General features: G+C 49.3%; 1 protein-coding gene and 1 pseudogene across 3 annotated transcripts; one reads left to right on the forward strand and one right to left on the reverse strand.

Annotated features, from left to right (window-relative positions):
- Window positions 1–2,959: 2,959 nt before the first annotated feature.
- On the reverse strand, window positions 2,960–5,415 carry LOC136521250 (ubiquitin carboxyl-terminal hydrolase 2-like; annotated as a pseudogene).
- A 3,334-nt stretch (window positions 5,416–8,749) lies between these two features.
- LOC136519437 (probable alpha-glucosidase Os06g0675700) lies at window positions 8,750–21,951 on the forward strand. 3 transcript variants are annotated; one of them, XM_066512839.1, is made up of 5 exons: window positions 8,750–9,099; window positions 19,170–19,834; window positions 19,943–20,173; window positions 20,259–20,899; window positions 20,987–21,951. In XM_066512839.1, the coding sequence occupies exons 1-5, from the start codon at window positions 8,861–8,863 to the stop codon at window positions 21,869–21,871; spliced, it is 2,661 nt and encodes an 886-aa protein (XP_066368936.1). In that variant the 5' UTR covers window positions 8,750–8,860; the 3' UTR covers window positions 21,872–21,951. The 3 variants fall into 3 exon arrangements, with proteins under 3 accessions (XP_066368936.1, XP_066368938.1, XP_066368937.1); XM_066512841.1 differs by lacking the exon at window positions 8,750–9,099 and adding an exon at window positions 17,119–18,073 and having other exon boundaries at window positions 19,185–19,834; XM_066512840.1 differs by lacking the exon at window positions 8,750–9,099 and adding an exon at window positions 17,126–18,073.
- Window positions 21,952–22,221: the final 270 nt, after the last annotated feature.

Genomic DNA, 22,221 nt, shown 5'->3' on the forward strand with positions numbered 1-22,221 from the left:
CTACACCAACAGATAGATAGCATTTTTGTGAACCTAACAATTTTTGTTTCACTATTTTTGGACATCTATAGAATTTACTATTATTTTTTAAAGTTCAGCTCAAAACTAAATTAAATAAACCTTTACTAATTCACTGGAAAATGAAAAACCTAAATCTACCTTGTGGCCCAAAGCGCGAGTGGCTCGGCCCGCTCTGGCGCAACGAGCGCGCACGCGACGCTCGGCATGGCCCAGTCCATGCAAAGACGGCCCACGACGGGGAGGACCCGCGCGCGCCGGTCATCTTGCGAAAACTCCCTCAGCCTACCCAGTAATCACACAAACACTAAGAGCACTATTCTGTCAGTCTACTATCTTACAACTACGCCCCTTCCCCTTTCCATCTTTACCACGGCCATACCCTCGGGCCCCCGCGCGCGCACCGGTGCGGCGGCGCTGGCACCGGGCGGTTACGCCGGCCAGACCAGTCCCTCCCCGCCCCCACTAGCGAGTCAATACTTTCCTAGGCACGAACGCGAGATGCTAGGCGAAGAAAGCGTGAGGTGGGACGCCGCAAGTAAGGCCGGACCACGGTGGCGGAGCTCCTACGATCACGGCAGTGGTGTTCCGGTGAGTTACAACAATGCCGAGGTAAATAGAACAGCGAGTGTGCTCTAGGCACTCACCATGGACCCAGAAGAGGTGGCGGTTAGACCGGAGACAGCCCGAGCCAAGCTGGCCGCGTGCGCACGAACGGTGCGGTGGTGCGCTGCGGTGGCAAGGCTACGTCAGGTGAGGCTAGAGGGTGGTAGCGACTAGGCAAGGGTGCGCAGGGTGATGAGTAGGTGGAGGAGAAGTTGGCGGTGCAACGAATTGAACGCGAGCAGCACTGGAGAGGGGGCTTGCCGTCGACGCATACCGACACGGTCTTATTGACCCGGCGGGAAGGAAGCTCCAAATTGGAGCACGACACGGCAAAGGCTCACTACAAGCTAGGGTCGGGTGGTTGGCTGACTACACAGCGGAGCCGTGGACGGCATTAATTGGATTGAGGTGGCTCCACCTGGCCGAATTGAGAGGCATGGGTCCGGCGACCATGGCGACAGCGGAACAGGGGGACGACCGGCATGGCTAGGCTCGACGTTGCCGTGGCAGGACACGGCTGTCAACTCGAAGCACAAATGCGCACGGGCTACAGGGCGATGGGGGGACAGCAAAACATGCTCCAAACATTGGTCCCGCACGCCGCAGTGGATGGCGCCGGTCAGCGCAGGGTCGTATCAAGCACGATATGACGCCCAAGGCAGACGGGGCAAGCCCACGTGCGTGCAGCCGTGAAGGGTCAGCAGCAGCAGTGCCGTGCGAGCGGCGGTCGGAGCGCAGCACGACTGGGGACGTAGCTCGACGCGACGGCGAGTAGAGTGGCTCAGGCAGACACGACGGCGGGCAGAGCGGCCAGTCTCGCTGGGCCCCAACGTGCACGTGTGCGCGCGATTCGTGTGCCAAGGCGCGGCAACGGCGGTGCGGCCTAGGCGGCGGTGCACGTGGGCGCGTGCGTGTTTGCTTGCGGCAACGTCGGCCAAGTCGGGGTGACCGCGGCCAGACGCTGCAACCGCTCGGAAACGTGTCTTGCACGCTTTTTAAAGTGTCCCAAAAACCCATCTCAATGCTTCAATTGCTAAACCAACTATTTAACACTCGAGATGGTATGTCAAGCTACTAGAACACACCCTAAGACCATACCACTACTTAGCCCGATTCTTCTATGAAAATTGCCGAACTTAGCTTCGTCAAAGCATTGTCCGACTTAGGAATTTCGGCTAAGTCTCAAACGGTTTCGCGTCGAATGCGATTTCCAAGCTATTAAGGAAGCTAGCTAGCGAATCACATTCTCGACCGCAAGTATTTCACCGCCACCTACGAAGCTTATAGTACAAACTTTATTAAAGTACCGGATATGCATTCTATAGTATTTTCATTCAATAAAAATTCGTTTAGAACTCTAAGCGATATAACGCGACATGAAATATAACATTCGTTTCGCGTTTCCGATGAACGTTTCGAGTCACATAAATTGATTTACACACTATAATTCATACATTCACACATAAATATAATGCTCATGCAGTGTTTTAGCAAAAGACTATACAGTGTAACACCGAGGGTGTTACATTATTTCCTCCTCCGTCCCGGCGACGGCGAGGGGGCAGGGTGGATTCGTCTTATCCATGACGGCTCTGTTGAAGATGAGGGAGACAACTACGGCGCCAGCATCATCCTTGGCATGACGACATGGAGACTCAGTTTTTCGGACGGCGACATCAAGGTGGAGATGATGTCGCCGCCATGGAATAATTTTCTTCGGTCTCCTCTCCATTTTGTTGTCGTTAGATCTGACCACGACGAAAGACTAGGGAGAATAAGTTTTAGATCAGTCTTCCTTATTCTTCGGTGACAGAAAGAAGAAGGAAGACATATGAAAGAAGAAGTTTCTAAACTTCGCTTGCAGGAATGTTGACCGTCGTTCGTTGGGAATATGTTCTCAGGCCTTTTGCCGAGTGTTTGCCTGTGCAGTCATCTATACGAATCTTCATACAGGTTTCACTACCGGAAACAGTGACTTTGCCATGTGCCACAGGCACTCGGCAAAGACCAAAAAACACTCGGCAAAGACTTTGCCGAGTGTAACACTCGACAAATAGCACACGTCATCTACAGTGTCGGCAACAGCTATTTGCCGAGTGTTTTTTATCGCGCACTCGGCAAAAAAAGTGGTTTGCCGAGTGTTTTTCCAAAATACACTCGATAAAGGATTATTGTTTGCCGAGTGTTTTTGAAAATTACACTCAGCAAACCTATTTTTCAAAGAAAAATAATAATTTTTATCTCAGCATACCATTATTGTTTGCCGAGTGTTTTGGGGAATTACACTCGGCAAACCTATTTTCCAAACAAAAAATAATAATTTTTTCTCTGCATATTTCAGTTTAATAGCTGCCATACAAAACACTCTTAGTACAATTATCAATGGTCAAACCCATTTAAACAATTGTCAATGGTCAAACCCATTTAAACAATTATCACAATTAATAGTCTCACGTTGCCTATAGAAAAGCGATTACAATTTGACATGTAGAGTATTAGTCATTAAAAGGTAACTGTATATTCACATATTCTAACATTTCACCAACATCTATACATCAGCGTCTATCGCCTAGCTGGTCCAGACCTTCTGAGCTCTCCAGCAACTCCAGCCACATCTAGCCATCATCTTACCATCTGGTCTACATGAGAGAAACAAAGAACCAGCTTATGCATCACAAATCATAAACCAGGAGGTTACAATGAATTGAAGGTCACACTTTTTTTAACAGATGGTTCCAAATAAAAACTTGAAAGCAAGATACATAGTTCAGAGAGCACAAATCATTTCAGTTTAATTGTAATACCATGAGAGTGTGAATAAAATGTGTGGAACTGAAAGGAAAGGTATTGTTTTCTATTGATGACTACTACAGACCTTACAGTACAAGGCCACCTCATTTCAAGGTTACAAGATGTGAATAACCTGAGCATGGCGGCAATTAAAAATCAATGATGGATCCTAAAAAATAATGGTGCATGTACACAAGTTAGAGATTTCTTAAAAAGTCTTTACCTTGCTAGAGTGGTTTATTACCAGCTAGCAGCCAACATAGCTACCTGCAGTCCTGCAAGCATCAAACATGTTATGATGGCCATAAGATTGAACCTGATCTCACTCTGTGAGTAGCGCTCGATCCTTTCTTGAATAACTGGCTGCACCATCGGTAGCCAATCAAGGTCATCAGCACCACCGCACTGCCCAAGATTTACAGGCCCTTCCTTCAGCCCATCCAGCTCATACAGGACACCTTCAAAAGGTAAATAGCTTATGAAATGGTAAACATCATCATCCTCAGTCGCGGCTCTCTGCTCATCAGAAATAAATGGCTCTGGCCTTGCAAAGCTGTTATGAGCTATCCGGATAGATTCGCTTTTGCTGATAGCTAAGCCCTTCAGATCATGTGTGAAAGCTCCTGTGAATTCCTTCAATTGTGATAATTCTGGACCGATGTCAATTTCAGGGCGATTCATGAGAACTGAGAGAATAGCTTGAGTACCACATGCATTAGTGTCTGGGGCTCCCACATGAGTGGGGTCTGAGGCTCCACTTGAAGAGAAAAATTAGCCCATATACTGGCCTATGAAAAGCGGAGAGGAAGAACATGTGTTCAGGGCATTCAGATAGCAGATATTGATGACATAAAAGAATAAAGATTCTCACCGCAGTTGACTAAGAGAGTCCACATCAAGAGAATAAAGCTCTTCCACCTGTTCAAAGAACATCCCAAATATATAAATGTCTTACCAGCATTATCAAACTCAAGAATAAAAGCATGACCTCAAACATAGTTGGTAGCTGGCATGTTGTCATGTGACTAGAGGTCCCATACTGAACGAGTGCAAGTGAATAAGCAAGTGTAGAACAAAATCTCACTCAAGGCCTCTCATTTGAATTTGAGTTGACAGTTGCATAAAGGTAAAAAAAGAGTAACTATTGACAACAAATTATCAGTTATTCTTCTTTAAACTAAACTGCACGTCTTCACAATCTTGTTGACATACAAGTTTACAATCAGCTACATGCCATATATTAACTATGCTTATCCTATACTGAACGAGTGCAAGTGATGACTGATGATATAAGTTGTTTTCTCACGCTACTATTAGGAACGGTGAAGAGCACATGCTGAATGACTTAAAAGATGATGACTCTAAAGGAAAATTATCCCCTTGAAGATAAAACGCGGCACAGGCTTACTGGAAAATAAAACGCATATATAAAGATCAGGTCGCAGCTTGCAGCCTTGCAGTTTCTACAACCAAATACTTCAGATCGGGAATGGAGATAAGGGCCATGGATCTAGACCTGCTGTGTTGTGCTGTCGGAGGCGAGGTAGCCATGGATGCACAGATGAAGCCGGAGAGCAGCGAGCTGAAGTCCAGCTCCAGGTCGAGGTCGAGGTCACCAGCAACCGCCCCAACGGCCTAGAGGTCGACGTCACCGGTCGGAGCCCCGCAGGGCCACCAGATGCAGTGGGCTGCGGCCGTGCGGCAGTGGAGGTCAGGCCGTCGGCGTTGGGGTCGCCAGCCTGTGCGCTGCTCCTCCGTGGGATTGAGCCGCGGCGGACGGCGAGCAGGGGAGTACGCGAGAGGCGGTGGCGTCGCGTACTCGCGGCAGAGAGGGGAGTACGCGAGCGAGGCAGCGGGCAGAGCGTCGGGCGCGTCGCGTGTTCCCGTTGCGGCGGCGGGTGGCGGCTGGGGGCCTGGGGGCCGGCGGGGCCGGGCGCCGGCGGCGGCGGCGGGGGGCAGGGGGCGGCGACGGCGGCCGAGGGCGGGTGTGCCTGTGTGCGTGTGTGTGGGTGTGTGTGTGCGGTCGGATGCGGGTATATGAGTGGGGGGCACTCGGCAAACCACTTTTAAGTACTCGACAAATCTAGTTTTTTTTTCTTTTTTATTTTTTTTCTTTTTCATAACGTATTTTTCTAAATTTGTTCCGTCAAATTCAATCAACAATATATATTTGATTTTCTACAAATATTATTCCATTATTTTATGCAGTTATAGCTCAAATTTAATTTATATCAATTAAAATTATATAATTATATTTAATAAATTAAAATTATCAAAAGGATCCAAAAAATTACTAAAATTTCACGTGAAACCATCTAAGTTCACTATTGCCTATACAAAAAGTTTTAAAGTCAAACCCTAATTCGACCGTCACTTTGACTCCAAATCTTACTGAATCCTTCTCAACGCTACGATTCTTCTTCTAAGATGCTTCGGTTTGTAAACATTATACGTGACAAAACGTGCGAAACCTTATCAATTTTTTACCACAGCATCCACGTATGATATCATCACATCATGACAAATCTCATGATTTTCAAACTTCGTTTGTTTTTTTTAGAATTTAAAAACCATTCGGCCACACGTTCGTGGTCGTGTTTCCTGAACCAGATGTTCGTAATTTCTTTTCATTTCGAAGGTAAGGCCTCACTGGACTCAATAACATGACTATCATTTTTCTACTCATTTTATTCTATTATTTGAATCACTTGCGGTTCAAATTTGACTTAAACCAAAAAATTTCTTGAAATACAATAAATTAATTAAATATAGCAAATAGATCCAGAAATATACCAAATTTTAACATGGAGTACCACATGTTGTATGTGCAGAGTAGAAAAAGTTTGAAAGTCAGAAGAGAAGAAAAACTTATTTCTTTGCCGAGTGCAAAAAAAAAACACTCGGCAAACCCCCTTCTTTGCCGAGTGTTTTTTTTTTTGCCGAGTGTTTTTTTTTTCACTCGGCAAACAAGCTCTTTGCCGAGTGTTTTTTTGTTGCACTCGGTAAACCCCTTTTTTTACCGAGTGCAATTATTTTGTCGAGTGTTTTTCGCACAGCACTCGGCAAAGAGCTTGTTTGCCGAGTGTCCGAAGGATTGCACTCGGCAAACCCCCTTGCACTTGGCGAATTGACTGTGTTCCGGTAGTGTTTGGATTTGAGATTTGGAGGTATACAAAACGTGAGTACAATATAGATGAAGATTAGTTTCTGGATATACATAGTGTTTTCCAGAGTGCTTGTAACGTGATAATGTACTCAGCTATATTTTAATTTAATTCTTCTTTCGTCTCAAAAAAAAAAAGTCACCCACAAAAAACGAAAGACAAGACAAATGGAAGGCTATCATAACTTGAAGCAACTGAAGAGCAGGATACAGTGTGTCGTCCAATGGATGCTTCATCATTGACAAGGTACCATGTAAATTTCTCCCTTGCAGTAAGTGATTCTTTCAGGATGACTCAGTTAATTGTTAGCTCCACTTCAGATCCTAAACCCAACTGATCAGGGATATGGCGAACCATTCGAGCTCCATAGTACATCAGCTCAAGCATCATGTGGATGGCATCGTCATGGGGATTTGTCCGACCTCCTGAAACAAACATTCCAATCCCCCTGTTATGCCCTCCAACTTCGATTGATGACCACCCTGCACCTTTTACAACACCTTTCTGCTTCATCAAATGGCGTTCCTCTGCTGCCTCACGCCACTGCCCCTTGCGCATAGAGGTTCGCCATCGCCACATGTGCTCCTGAACCCCATGGCCCTGCCTCCATCATCCTCTCTGCAGCTTTCTTTCCGGTTTCCTCTGCCCCTCGAGCAGCACATGCCCTAAGCAAAGATGTCCAAACCACACCACCTCTTCCATCAGCAGCAATTCTTCCAATCAACTCCTCAGCCTCATGTATTCTACCAGCTCTGGCTAACAAATCAACAACACAACCGTAGTGCTCCTTTTCAGGCTCCAGCCCATAGCTTTTGTTCATTGCATTGAGGTATCTCAATCCAAGCTCAACTTCCCCTGCGTGAGAGCAAGCAGTGAGTACACCAATGAGCGTAACATGGTCCGGCTTTAGCCCGACATGGCACATTTCCTCAAACAGTTTAAATGCCTCTTCGCTGTGACCATGCTCAGCATGTCCAACGATCATTGCAGTCCATGGAATCACATCATCTTTAGTGCGACTGGAAAATACGACATTAGCATCTGACATGCTACCACTCTTTTCCGTACATGTCCATGAGCGCGCGTCTGACCATCGCATGGTGTTCAAGTCCAGCAGCCACAGCAAGTGCATGCAGCGAGCGCCGTGGAGACGAACACGGACGACACGGCGGAGGAAAGGACGGCGAACGCGTGCAGCGCGGCCGCCGTGGCGGCGGCGTGGGGGAGGCAGAGGGGGAGGAGCCCTGCGCCGGCGCCGGCGGCAGCGGAGGCGGAAGCGCAGGCCTTGAGGACGGGGCTGAGGACGAACGGGTCCGCGGCGGCGTGAGGCGGGGAGGAGTGGCGGAGGCGGGAGAAGAGCGCCATGGCGCCCGGGAAGTCGGCTGCCGCCGCATAGCCCGAGAGGAGCGTGGCGTAGGCGACCTCGTCGCGGTGCGGCATTGCGTCGAATAGAATCCTCGCGTCGGCGAGCTGGCCCGACCGGACCAGGTTCCTCATCATGGGACGCGGTGCCGGGGATCAGACCTTTCCTCCTCCCGACGCTGTTTCGCGCACCGACCTTTCCGCCCCGGCGCTGCTCGGCTTTTCGGTGACGGGGGCGGCGCAGGCCCGTCCCGGCGCCGACGCACAGTAACTTACCTTCGTTCAGTCACTCGCGTGACTTGCCCTGCCACGTCCACCGTCCAAGCAAGATCAGAAGGCTGCAGCTGTTTTCACCCTGGTATTCGGCTTGTCGTGCCGCCTTCAGCGCAATATTCTGAATAAAACCAGGTGAATCCACCCGTCTGCCTCTGGTTCTGCTGCCGACTGCCGACTGCCGACTGCCGACTGCCGACAAGCCAGTGGCTGCCGGCCGTGGGACTTGCGCTACCAGACCTGTGAACGGAAGCTAATGCCAAAGACGAAACTGCCAAATAATGCGCCTGCGTTTGTCAAGGTAGAAGCTGAGAAAGAGACGCCGCCATCGGCGACAGTCTAACACTCTCATTCTGCGTTGTGCCTTCGTTCCAAAGACGACGTTATCATGAACGCCTCCCGATGGATGTGCCGGCAGAGGACAGGACATGCCAAGCCGTCTACCACCATCCATGGACCAACTGCTGGTCCATTTGGACGGCTGCGAGAGGAGGAAAAGACGCATCCAGCCATCCCGGAATATATAACACCGTCCCCTGTCGCGTCGTGCCTGATCGCGACCAGTACGTGCTCCTGCTGGCTGGCCAGCCGGCCCTCACAGACTCCCAGTTGTAGGTTTGTAGCTCTGCACGGGCACCGGGCACGCAATGGCGACGACGGCCCGGGCGCCGCTGCTCTTCTACCTTGTGCTGTGCCTCTGCTGCTGCGCTCCTTGCCTGTGCGCGGAGCTCGTCGCCGGCAGCGGCGGGTACGCTGTCCGAACCGTGACGGTGGACAAAGGAGGGGCCCGGCTCCGCGCCGAGCTCGCGGCCGTCGCCGCCGCCGGCGGCGGTGGCGTGCACGCGGCGTACGGCGACGACGTCCGGAACCTCGACGTGTATGCCAGGTGCGACGAGTATATAGTACTACTAGCTATTCACCTCCGATTTTTCCCCTTAGTTCTTTAGCTTCTGCATCTGCATGTATTTGGTTGCAAAATTACTGTTACTGAATACTGATGGAGTGACGGTAGAGTATAGACTGTTTCTGCTAAGAGACTAAAATAATTGCCGTGATATCTCTAGTTTGCATGTTACCATTACCAAGAATTGACATCCATTCAGTACCTAGCTCATCAAGTCATCAGTATCACTATCGGTGACGGGAAAACTGTGGAGTGTGGAGACCTTCTCAGCGATGGAAACTTGGTAGGTGACTCGCTGCAGAGAAATAGCCAAATAAAATAGGAGTGCAATAGAACTGGTTGCAGGTGGAACGTCGATTTCGATTGATTTTATGGGAGAAATAGATGCGCTGCACGGTTTATCATTAGCCGCAGAAATGCCCATGTTTGTGTGGCGCGTGGTGAGGGGACTCTTCGTCTCATCCCATGAAAACAACAGCTAACAAGAGAGAATAATTGGTACTGGTATAGAAAGCTTTGAAGAAAACGAACACACGATCATGGGCAAGAATCGCACAATATTACAGTAGGCTTACCCAGAAACCGGCTTGTTCGGTTTGTTTTTTCAGCCAAAACAGTGTTTTTCTCTCACAATAATTTAACCAGAACAGTGTTTTCAGCCAGTTTCAGTTTCAGCGAGCCGAACGGGCCCTCCTCAGCCGCATGGTACATAGAGATGGATATTATAGTAGGCTGCTGTCTGTTCTCTCTGGCCTCTGCTTTCGTTAAGGTTTTCTCTCTCCTTCGTTGGTCCAGCTTGCTTAGGCTTGGTCACCTCTGCAAGTGTTGATAAGGTGATCAGTGATCACGATACTCTCACATGCAGCGCATCCCATTTTTGCGAAACTAGTTCTGAGAGAAGACAGGAAATCTCTACCGTCCAGAACTCCAGATACTCCATTGTCACACAAAAAAGATGGCCTAGCAGCACTATGTTTGCAGCACCCCTAACACCCGATTTTTTGCGCTGCTAGATCCCACCCACCGATTTTTTTAAAGAGAGGCAAGAGCAGTGCTGCATATATTATTAGAAGAAAAAGAATTACTCCAGTTGTTAAAGTAAAATTGGGTAGAAGACAGAACGAGTACTCGGTTCTAAAGGCCGACAAGACTCACCACCAGAAGAGCACAGAGCACTCCATACTACTAATTAAAAAAAGGGAACATCTATTTATCTGTTGATAGATTTTGAAGGATAAAACCTGTCGAATTTTATGATGTTGCATGTGTTATCCTTCTATGTTGCGTATGACTGAAAAAATGAAGTACTATGCAACAAGCATGAACAATGCTTGAAACATGATAAAATATCATCTGCAACATCTTATACAACTTGTCATATTTCCTCCTCTATCTTTGGACACAATGAGAGCCAGGACAGCAGGATATCAAAGAACAACATTTGCAACATCAAAAAATTTGACAGATTTTTTCCTCAAAATTTTATCAGCAGATAAATAGCAAGTCTGTTAAAAAACTAACTAACCAGTTTGAAACCTCAAGAAAACGACCAAAAGAAAAAAGCAGCCACGACAAAACACTAACAAAAGAGGATGATCAGCTCTGATAAGAAGTAACCCAGGTTAAAATACCAATAAACCAAAGAACGAAAACACCTAACTGCAACAAAGACGTAGGTTGAAAAACAACCTGCTGAAGGGCCCCACAATAAGAACAAAGACAAGTTGAAACGACCTATCCCTAGCCTTCTCTCTCCTGCTCCACTCTCAAACGTGTTGTTGCCTTCTTGTTCTTGGGGCATCCATGCTCAATTAAGGTCCATCAAGGCCTTCATCGTTTGTTTGGTTAGTGGAAGATCCAAATGTTGCGCGAGATGGTCAAAACTCTTTAGATTTTGAAGCATTAGTTGAGGGCAACAATTCTCCTAGTTTTCTTAGAAATCGCTTGTTGTGCGAGTTGCACTAAGTTCTTCTCTGAATTTTTCCTTCCTTTTTCTGCTAACCTGCTACTCTTGTGTTGGCTATTTTTATCATTCTATAACGAAAACATAGTTCCTGCATCTTCTAGTGTTTCCATTTCTTGGTCCAGAGCAACTCCAAGAGAGTTGGTAAAAATAGATGGCTAAACCTATGATTTCGCCAACCTCTAAAATAGAAAGCCTCACAAAAAAAATAGAAAACTCCAACCGCCATTCCGGTACGGCAAGTCCAATGGCTAGCGGCACATGCGAGCTATATTTAGCGTGCACGAACTCCGGGATAGGTGGCTTACTATTTTGGAAAGTGAGATACAATAGCTCTTGGACTCTTTTTTCTTCCCAAAATACTTAGAGCAACTCCAACAAAAGAGCCATCCACGTTGTGTAATCTATATTTGACTATTTTAGGAAGAAAAGAGAGTCCAACAGTTATTGTATCTGGTTTCCTAAAATAGCAAGCCATCTATCCCGGAATTCTCGCATGGTAAATATAGCTTGCATGTGCCGCTAGCCATCTGTCTAGCCATAGTAGAAAGGCTGTTGGAGTTTTCTGTTTTTTACAGAGATTTCTATTTTAGAGATTAGCTAAATCATGGGTTTAGACATCTATTTTTACCAACTCTCTTAGAGTTGCTCTTAAATATAGATTAGACAAGGTAGTAGTAATGTAGCTCAGTAACTGATCCAAATAACTCTGTGCTCGGAGCAATAGTGGCAGGGGTATAGTATCCGGTGCTTGCCAAGGACAAAGTGTCGTCACTTCCTCCAGTTCCTTTCATCTTGTTCCAGCATGCACTGATTATTCATATTCACAACGTCTACTGTGGCACCAGGAAGAGTGCCTCTTCTTTCACATTCATCCAAATCCAAATATACAGAGGGGGATCTGTCCCCCCCCCCCCCCCCCCATTATATCTAAACTTTGTTCTTTTAATTCGATAAACTTCCTGTAGGGGCTACGGCCTCTCCAGTTTCGTCAAAAAAAAATATGTAGAGCCAATTTAGCACAAACACTACTTGACACATCCTGGATGCTCCCATGGGCTATCTAAACAACATCGCCTCACTAGTCCTGCTCGGGCCTTGACCTATCCCCTTTTTGTAGCTATTGACCGGTTTTACCTCTAAGAAATCCTGCACTTCAGACCCACTACTAGCTTTATGATAAGATTACTGGCTTGGTCCAACTTGATCAACTCTTTCTTTAGATCAGCATAGAACACAAATAACTTTTCTCCTGGCTTCTTTTCAATATACACCACTTTATGAGGGCTCAATAATACCTTAGGAAACTCATTCACATGATTGGCGCAACAATGTCATTCCAGTTGACACTTACCAAATTGTTATCATGATCAACATACACAACTAGATTCTTCACCTTTTCAACCACGCTAACCATCAAATTTCTATCACCATCTGATGCAATCACCCTTTAGTCCATCATCAAGATGCTTCCATAGCAACAACCAATAGAAGTTGATGTTTTTGTTGTTATCATATCCTAAAAAATCCTCAAACTGCAAAGTAGATCATGTATCAGACTGAAGCCAATCGAACTAGTCAATTTTCTCATCCACATGTGACCCGAGATGACCGAACCCAGCAAAGAAACCCCCATGGTGTAACTCAATTGAGAATTTATTAGCACCAGAACCTACACTGGTATCACACCTCGATCAGTTTATCACTCAGTCCAAAACCTTAACAAAAATTCCTCAAAAACCACAACAGCATGCCAAGAACAAATCTTTCTATCTACACTTACCACTACAACTCTGAAAATCACTATCCATAATCCTAAAATCGATAGGGCCGAGGGGATGTTGAACCTACATTATGACGACGCCTCCGCTTTCCTTTGCAACATCAACACCATCCTGCCACCTAGTGGCTTTTGACATGGTCCAGTGTGTGTGGCCTTCTCCCGACAACCTCCTTTTGCCACAGATCACCGTCGGACCCAATCCCATCGTCGTCACCGAGGGGTGATCACTTATTTCTTTCTCTTCAAGGGATGTACTTAGCAACCATGCTTGCATCCCTTGACACTAGACCTAACTTGTTTCTTTCTCCTATGATTTCTCCTTAGCGCCAATAGATGTATGACATGCTCTTAGCTGCTAACCAAATACATATCTTTCTAAGTCACGAGTGATGGGGAGAGAACACATTAGCCATTGCAGCAGCCTGTCTTTGGAATCTCAACCCATGCCCTGGCCCAGCCCCCACAAAGACCAATCATATCTTGGCACCTCGTTAGCATAAAAAAAACTCGGCCTGCGGTAGGCATACAGCCCCCTGCAGTTTTTGCGCTAAGAAGAAGACATCTCACGTAGACCGAGAAAACCCCCGAACCCCATGTTCTGCCCTTACATAGGGGCCCGTAACCCTATGAGTGAGCCGGAACCTTTTTTACCAGTACTTGAAACGCGGGACAGACAATGGATTTTTTTTTCTATAGTTTTTGCGCTAAGAAGAAGACATCTCACGTAGGCCGAGAAAACCCCCCGAACCTCATGTTCTGCCCTTACATAGGGGCCCGTAACCCTATGAGTGGGCCGGAACCTTTTTTACCAGTACTTTAAAACGCGGGACAGACAATGGATTTTTTTTTTCTATAGTTTTTGCGCTAAGAAGAAGACATCTCACGTAGGCCGAGAAAATAAACTACGTACGCGGGACAGACAATGGATTTTTTTTTTCTATAGTTTTTGCGCTAAGAAGAAGACATCTCACATAGGCCGAGAAAATAAACTACGTATTATACGCAGCTGTGCCCGCGGCAGCGGGGAGTCGAACTCCCGACCTTCTCACGGCGGGAACGGCACCACTCGAGCTAACGCTCGCTCGCATGCCAGACTTCAAACGCTGCCACTAGTTGACCCGTTAGTGCTCATCCCAAAAGTGCATCGCCTTTTCTTTTTCTGATGAGATGGATCGCATCCCCTTTTGAGTGCCGTGAGGCTTCAGCCGCGCGCGCCGTGCCCGCGGACCCGCGGGCGACATCGATGTGCCTTCTCCGCTTCCCGTGCCCGGAAAACCAAACCAACCGCGGAGGACACGCTGCGGCCTGCAGAGGAAAAAAACAAACAGACAAACCCGCGCGCGAGATCCGATCCTTCCAGCTCGCGGTTTCACTCCATTTCAGACTAGGAAAAGACGGACGGGAAAGGCCGGCCGTCACCGACAAAAGGGACCCCCAGTTCCAGCCTCCCATCGATCTCCTTCTGCTGCAGCCACTACAATTCTCCTAGTTTTCTTAGAAATCGCTTGTTGTGCGAGTTGCACTAAGTTCTTCTCTGAATTTTTCCTTCCTTTTTCTGCTAACCTGCTACTCTTGTGTTGGCTATTTTTATCATTCTATAACGAAAACATAGTTCCTGCATCTTCTAGTGTTTCCATTTCTTGGTCCAGAGCAACTCCAAGAGAGTTGGTAAAAATAGATGGCTAAACCTATGATTTCGCCAACCTCTAAAATAGAAAGCCTCACAAAAAAAATAGAAAACTCCAACCGCCATTCCGGTACGGCAAGTCCAATGGCTAGCGGCACATGCGAGCTATATTTAGCGTGCACGAACTCCGGGATAGGTGGCTTACTATTTTGGAAAGTGAGATACAATAGCTCTTGGACTCTTTTTTCTTCCCAAAATACTTAGAGCAACTCCAACAAAAGAGCCATCCACGTTGTGTAATCTATATTTGACTATTTTAGGAAGAAAAGAGAGTCCAACAGTTATTGTATCTGGTTTCCTAAAATAGCAAGCCATCTATCCCGGAATTCTCGCATGGTAAATATAGCTTGCATGTGCCGCTAGCCATCTGTCTAGCCATAGTAGAAAGGCTGTTGGAGTTTTCTGTTTTTTACAGAGATTTCTATTTTAGAGATTAGCTAAATCATGGGTTTAGACATCTATTTTTACCAACTCTCTTAGAGTTGCTCTTAAATATAGATTAGACAAGGTAGTAGTAATGTAGCTCAGTAACTGATCCAAATAACTCTGTGCTCGGAGCAATAGTGGCAGGGGTATAGTATCCGGTGCTTGCCAAGGACAAAGTGTCGTCACTTCCTCCAGTTCCTTTCATCTTGTTCCAGCATGCACTGATTATTCATATTCACAACGTCTACTGTGGCACCAGGAAGAGTGCCTCTTCTTTCACATTCATCCAAATCCAAATATACAGAGGGGGATCTGTCCCCCCCCCCCCCCCCCCCATTATATCTAAACTTTGTTCTTTTAATTCGATAAACTTCCTGTAGGGGCTACGGCCTCTCCAGTTTCGTCAAAAAAAAATATGTAGAGCCAATTTAGCACAAACACTACTTGACACATCCTGGATGCTCCCATGGGCTATCTAAACAACATCGCCTCACTAGTCCTGCTCGGGCCTTGACCTATCCCCTTTTTGTAGCTATTGACCGGTTTTACCTCTAAGAAATCCTGCACTTCAGACCCACTACTAGCTTTATGATAAGATTACTGGCTTGGTCCAACTTGATCAACTCTTTCTTTAGATCAGCATAGAACACAAATAACTTTTCTCCTGGCTTCTTTTCAATATACACCACTTTATGAGGGCTCAATAATACCTTAGGAAACTCATTCACATGATTGGCGCAACAATGTCATTCCAGTTGACACTTACCAAATTGTTATCATGATCAACATACACAACTAGATTCTTCACCTTTTCAACCACGCTAACCATCAAATTTCTATCACCATCTGATGCAATCACCCTTTAGTCCATCATCAAGATGCTTCCATAGCAACAACCAATAGAAGTTGATGTTTTTGTTGTTATCATATCCTAAAAAATCCTCAAACTGCAAAGTAGATCATGTATCAGACTGAAGCCAATCGAACTAGTCAATTTTCTCATCCACATGTGACCCGAGATGACCGAACCCAGCAAAGAAACCCCCATGGTGTAACTCAATTGAGAATTTATTAGCACCAGAACCTACACTGGTATCACACCTCGATCAGTTTATCACTCAGTCCAAAACCTTAACAAAAATTCCTCAAAAACCACAACAGCATGCCAAGAACAAATCTTTCTATCTACACTTACCACTACAACTCTGAAAATCACTATCCATAATCCTAAAATCGATAGGGCCGAGGGGATGTTGAACCTACATTATGACGACGCCTCCGCTTTCCTTTGCAACATCAACACCATCCTGCCACCTAGTGGCTTTTGACATGGTCCAGTGTGTGTGGCCTTCTCCCGACAACCTCCTTTTGCCACAGATCACCGTCGGACCCAATCCCATCGTCGTCACCGAGGGGTGATCACTTATTTCTTTCTCTTCAAGGGATGTACTTAGCAACCATGCTTGCATCCCTTGACACTAGACCTAACTTGTTTCTTTCTCCTATGATTTCTCCTTAGCGCCAATAGATGTATGACATGCTCTTAGCTGCTAACCAAATACATATCTTTCTAAGTCACGAGTGATGGGGAGAGAACACATTAGCCATTGCAGCAGCCTGTCTTTGGAATCTCAACCCATGCCCTGGCCCAGCCCCCACAAAGACCAATCATATCTTGGCACCTCGTTAGCATAAAAAAAACTCGGCCTGCGGTAGGCATACAGCCCCTGCAGTTTTTGCGCTAAGAAGAAGACATCTCACGTAGACCGAGAAAACCCCCGAACCCCATGTTCTGCCCTTACATAGGGGCCCGTAACCCTATGAGTGAGCCGGAACCTTTTTTACCAGTACTTTGAAACGCGGGACAGACAATGGATTTTTTTTTCTATAGTTTTTGCGCTAAGAAGAAGACATCTCACGTAGGCCGAGAAAACCCCCGAACCTCATGTTCTGCCCTTACATAGGGGCCCGTAACCCTATGAGTGGGCCGGAACCTTTTTTACCAGTACTTTAAAACGCGGGACAGACAATGGATTTTTTTTTTCTATAGTTTTTGCGCTAAGAAGAAGACATCTCACGTAGGCCGAGAAAATAAACTACGTACGCGGGACAGACAATGGATTTTTTTTTTCTATAGTTTTTGCGCTAAGAAGAAGACATCTCACATAGGCCGAGAAAATAAACTACGTATTATACGCAGCTGTGCCCGCGGCAGCGGGGAGTCGAACTCCCGACCTTCTCACGGCGGGAACGGCACCACTCGAGCTAACGCTCGCTCGCATGCCAGACTTCAAACGCTGCCACTAGTTGACCCGTTAGTGCTCATCCCAAAAGTGCATCGCCTTTTCTTTTTCTGATGAGATGGATCGCATCCCCTTTTGAGTGCCGTGAGGCTTCAGCCGCGCGCGCCGTGCCCGCGGACCCGCGGGCGACATCGATGTGCCTTCTCCGCTTCCCGTGCCCGGAAAACCAAACCAACCGCGGAGGACACGCTGCGGCCTGCAGAGGAAAAAAACAAACAGACAAACCCGCGCGCGAGATCCGATCCTTCCAGCTCGCGGTTTCACTCCATTTCAGACTAGGAAAAGACGACGGGAAAGGCCGGCCGTCACCGACAAAAGGGACCCCCAGTTCCAGCCTCCCATCGATCTCCTTCTGCTGCAGCCACTCCACGGCTGGACTGGAGCCGGAGGACACCAGACGCCAGTCGCCAGTCGCTCTCGCTAATCTACAGTATTTTTCGACAGTCAATCAGTTTCAGTGGACTTGTCAGTCGGCTTTAATACAAGCCGGGCCAAGCTTCCGCAGCGCCTTGCAGTATCTTGTGCCGGCACAGCACCGCACCGGTTTGGCCCCTCCTGCGCGCGCACGCCATGGCGTGGCCGCCGCCGCCGTCGACCGCGCACTTCTTCTTCCTCCTCCTCCTCCTCTCCCTCCTCGCCGCCGCCCCGTGGCCCCGCGCGGCCGCCGGGTACCGCGTCGTATCAGTGGCCAGGGCCAGGGCGGGGGGCCAGCTGTCCGCGCGGCTGGAGCTCGCCGGCGCCGGCCGCAAGGCGGAGCTCGGGCCCGATGTCCAGAGGCTCAGCCTGACCGCGAGGCAAGTACGTTCTTCCTGGATTCCTTACTACTAGTACTAGCGTGTGCTTCCATGCCATGTGTTGTTTATCCTGCCTGTTATCCAATCTTCAGCTATACTTTGTGGTTGGGGGTAGCGACTAGCGAGTGCTGAACTGGAGATGCTCGTTGGTCAGTTCTTGGGTTCACAAAGTCTCCAGCTTACTAGCTTAGTGCGTGATGCCGTGATCCCTACAGAACTCCTGATTGGAAACAAAAAATGGCTTTTACAGTACTTAGCTTGGTCTCTTCCATTCGGATAGATAGTTACTTTAACGATCCATTATTGGGGATTTTTTTTATTTACTTTAGTGATCCCTTATCTGTGCTTAAAGCAACATGCATCTGTGGTCAGAAACATGACAGGTCAATGGCTCCCTTTTTTTTCTTATTCCTTCGGAGATAAGAGCTGATAGATGACTGGGTGATTACGACAACGTACCAAACAAGTCATTTCGTAGTTTATTTGCTCCACGAGCCACAAATTTAAATATCAAGGACCAATTTAATGCCATCACACGTGTTTCAGCTTGGTAGATTCTAACCTACGACAAGGTGAAACAGACAAGTCCCCACATAGGATTGCAACAAATTCACATTGCTACAATCTCCAATATACTATATATGTTCCCCACCTTGTGGATTGTTGCATTCTGCAAACTTCTTTTCACATTGTATTGTATATAAGATATATGTTCCCCACCTGGCCACCCTGTGAATTGTTGCATTCTGCAAGCTGTTTTTGACAATGTATAAGATGTTACAAGATTACATTAAATAAGATATTACAAGATTATATTAAAAGAAGGGTCGTGTTACAGTTCGGCGGAGTATTGCATTTGTGTTTGTGTTGCGCTGATTAAGTTTTAAATTGTGAGAGAGCTGCTAGCAGCACCTTGCTAATGTTTTGCTAAAAAAAGCACCTTTCTAATATGTGAACGATAAAGAAAGGGTAAAAAAACAATCCGCAAAATACGATCACAGTGGGACTCACAATCTTCCGCTCCGGAGGCCATGCGACCAGAGAGAGCTTTGTTGTCAAAATTTTGCGCTATTATTACTAACCACTCTGGCGGCAGCCTTGAGACGGACAGCCGGCTGCACGTCCGCATCACCGACGCCGACCACCCGCGATGGGAGGTCCCCCAGAGCGTCATCCCCCGCGAGGCGCCGCGGCACATCACCCTGGAGTCGAGCACGGGCGCCTCGCCCTCGCCGCACAGCAGCTTCCTCTCCGCGGCGACGTCCGACCTGACCTTCACCCTGCAAGCCTCGCCGTTCCGCTTCACCGTCTCCCGGCGCTCCAGCGGCGACGTCCTCTTCGACACCTCCGCGGCGCTGGTGTTCAAGGACAGGTACCTGGAGCTGACCACGGCGCTGCCGGCGGACGGCCGGGCGTCGCTGTACGGGCTGGGCGAGCACACCAAGCGCACGTTCCGGCTGCAGCGCAACGACACGTTCACGCTCTGGAACGCCGACATCGCCGCCTCCAACGTGGACCTCAACCTCTACGGCTCCCACCCGTTCTACCTCGACCTGCGCCCCTCCGCCGGCTCCGCGCACGGCGTGCTCCTGCTCAACAGCAACGGCATGGACGTCGAGTACGGTGGGTCGTACCTCACCTACAAGGTCATCGGCGGCGTGCTCGACTTCTACTTCTTCGCCGGCCCCGCCCCGCTCGACGTCGTCGACCAGTACACCCAGCTCATCGGCCGCCCGGCTCCCATGCCGTACTGGTCATTTGGTACGGCCAGCTGCCAACCCGTTGTTGCTTTGCTTCCATGGATGGATTCACTCTGTTCTTGCAGCTGATCGAGCATTTGCAATGGCGATCCGTTCCGGTTCGTTGCAGGGTTCCACCAGTGCAGGTGGGGGTACAAGAATCTGGCTGACCTGGAGGGCGTGGTGGCCGGGTACGCCAAGGCCAGGATCCCACTGGAGGTGATGTGGACGGACATCGACTACATGGACGCGTTCAAGGACTTCACGCTGGATCCGGTGAACTTCCCGGCCGGCCCCATGCGGCAGTTCGTCGACCGCCTTCACCGGAACGGCCAGAAATACGTCGTCATCATAGATCCAGGTACCAGGAAATGGCGATCGATGTGCTGGCTGCCACAGTGCCACTGCCATTGCTTGACTTGGTGACGACTGACGCGCATATGCAGGGATCAACTTGAACGAGACGTACGGGACGTTCGTCCGAGGGATGCAGCAGGACGTGTTCCTGAAGCGGAACGGCACGAACTACCTCGGCAAGGTGTGGCCAGGGAACGTCTACTTCCCGGACTTCTTCAACCCACGCGCCACCGAGTTCTGGGCGCGCGAGATCGCCCTGTTCCGACGGACGCTCCCCGTCGACGGCCTCTGGATCGACATGAACGAGATCTCCAACTTCGTCGACCCGGCGCCGCTCAACGCGCTGGACGACCCGCCGTACCGCATCAACAACTCCGGCGTGCGCCGCCCCATCAACAACAATACCACGCCGGCGTCCTCGGTGCACTACGGAGGCGTGCTCGAGTACGACGCGCACAACCTCTTCGGATTCCTGGAGGCGCGCGACACGCACGGCGCGCTGCTCGCCGATACCGGCCGCCGGCCCTTCGTGCTCAGCCGGTCCACGTTCGTGGGGTCCGGCCGGTACACCGCGCACTGGACCGGCGACAACGCCGCCACGTGGGACGACCTCCGCTACTCCATCAACACCATGCTCAGCTTCGGCCTCTTCGGCATCCCCATGGTCGGCGCTGACATCTGTGGCTTCAGCGGCAACACCACCGAGGAGCTCTGCAGCCGCTGGATCCAGGTACAAAGCTTTGCATCCACTCCAAGCTTACCAGCATGCCAAGTCCATTGACACGTATGAGCTGAGCTTTCGTGTTTGCTCGTGAAGCTTGGCGCGTTCTACCCGTTTGCAAGGGACCATTCGGCGATCGGCACGATCCGGCGCGAGCTGTACCTGTGGGAGCTGGTGGCGCGGTCGGCGAGGAAGGCGCTCGGCCTGCGCTACAGGCTGCTGCCGTACTTGTACACGCTGATGCACGAGGCGCACACCACGGGGGCGCCCATCGCGCGGCCGCTCTTCTTCTCCTACCCCAAGGACGTGGCAACGTACGGTGTGGACCGGCAGTTCCTGCTGGGTCGCGGCGTGCTCGTGTCGCCGGTGCTCGAGCCGGGGGCCACCACCGTCGACGCCTACTTCCCAGCGGGCCGGTGGTTCAGCCTGTACGACTGCACGCTCGCCGTCGCCTCGGCGACGGGCAAGCGCGTCACCCTCCCGGCGCCCGCGGACACGGTCAACGTGCACGTGGCCGGCGGCAACATCTTGCCGCTGCAGCTGCCAGCGCTGACGACGTCGCGGGCGCGCCAGACCGTGTTCCACCTCCTGGTCGCGCTCGCCGAGGACGGATCCGCTTCCGGGGAGCTGTTCCTGGACGACGGAGAGTCGCCGGAGATGGCCGGGCCGCGGGGCGAGTGGAGCCTGGTGCGGTTCAGCTGCGCGGCGGGGCGCGACGGGGTCACCGTGAGGTCGCACGTGGTGCACAACGCCTACGGGCCGAGCCGGAAGCTGGTCATCGGCAAGGTGATGTTCCTGGGACTACACTCGCCGGCGCCACCGAAGGAGTTCGCCGTTTACGTCAACGGCGTGAAGACGGCCAACTCGATGGGAGGCGCGCTAGGGTACCAGAGGAGTGGAGCACTCGGCGCCGCTCAAGTGGAGGGGCTGTCGCTGGCCGTCGGCAAGGAGTTCGAGCTCAAGGTCGTGACGTTGTCGTAACGTGGCACTCGAGCTGGTCCTGAATAAATGCTCATCAAAAGTTTAAATTTAAATTCGAAATAAAGGAATTATGAAAGCAACGTAGCAACACTGTGCAATGGGACGATAATTCGTGTCCTCGTCCACCTGAGACGTCAGCGCCTCAAGTTTCCTTCCACGAAACTGTATTCCTTCATCACTTGGCCTTTTTTGCATCTCTATAGATTGGGCCCAAATGCGCATAATGAACATCAGGCCCAATTATTGAGGCCTAAATCAACGATGGCAAATTGGGCCTGAAAGGCTTCATGGCCGGGCAAATCGTCGTTAGGGAAACTGTTTAGTCCCAGATGGAAACATTTAACGTGTTA

The sequence above is a fragment of the Miscanthus floridulus genome, chromosome 18 (genome assembly GCF_019320115.1).
Source record: "Miscanthus floridulus cultivar M001 chromosome 18, ASM1932011v1, whole genome shotgun sequence".
NCBI lineage: Eukaryota > Viridiplantae > Streptophyta > Magnoliopsida > Poales > Poaceae > Miscanthus > Miscanthus floridulus.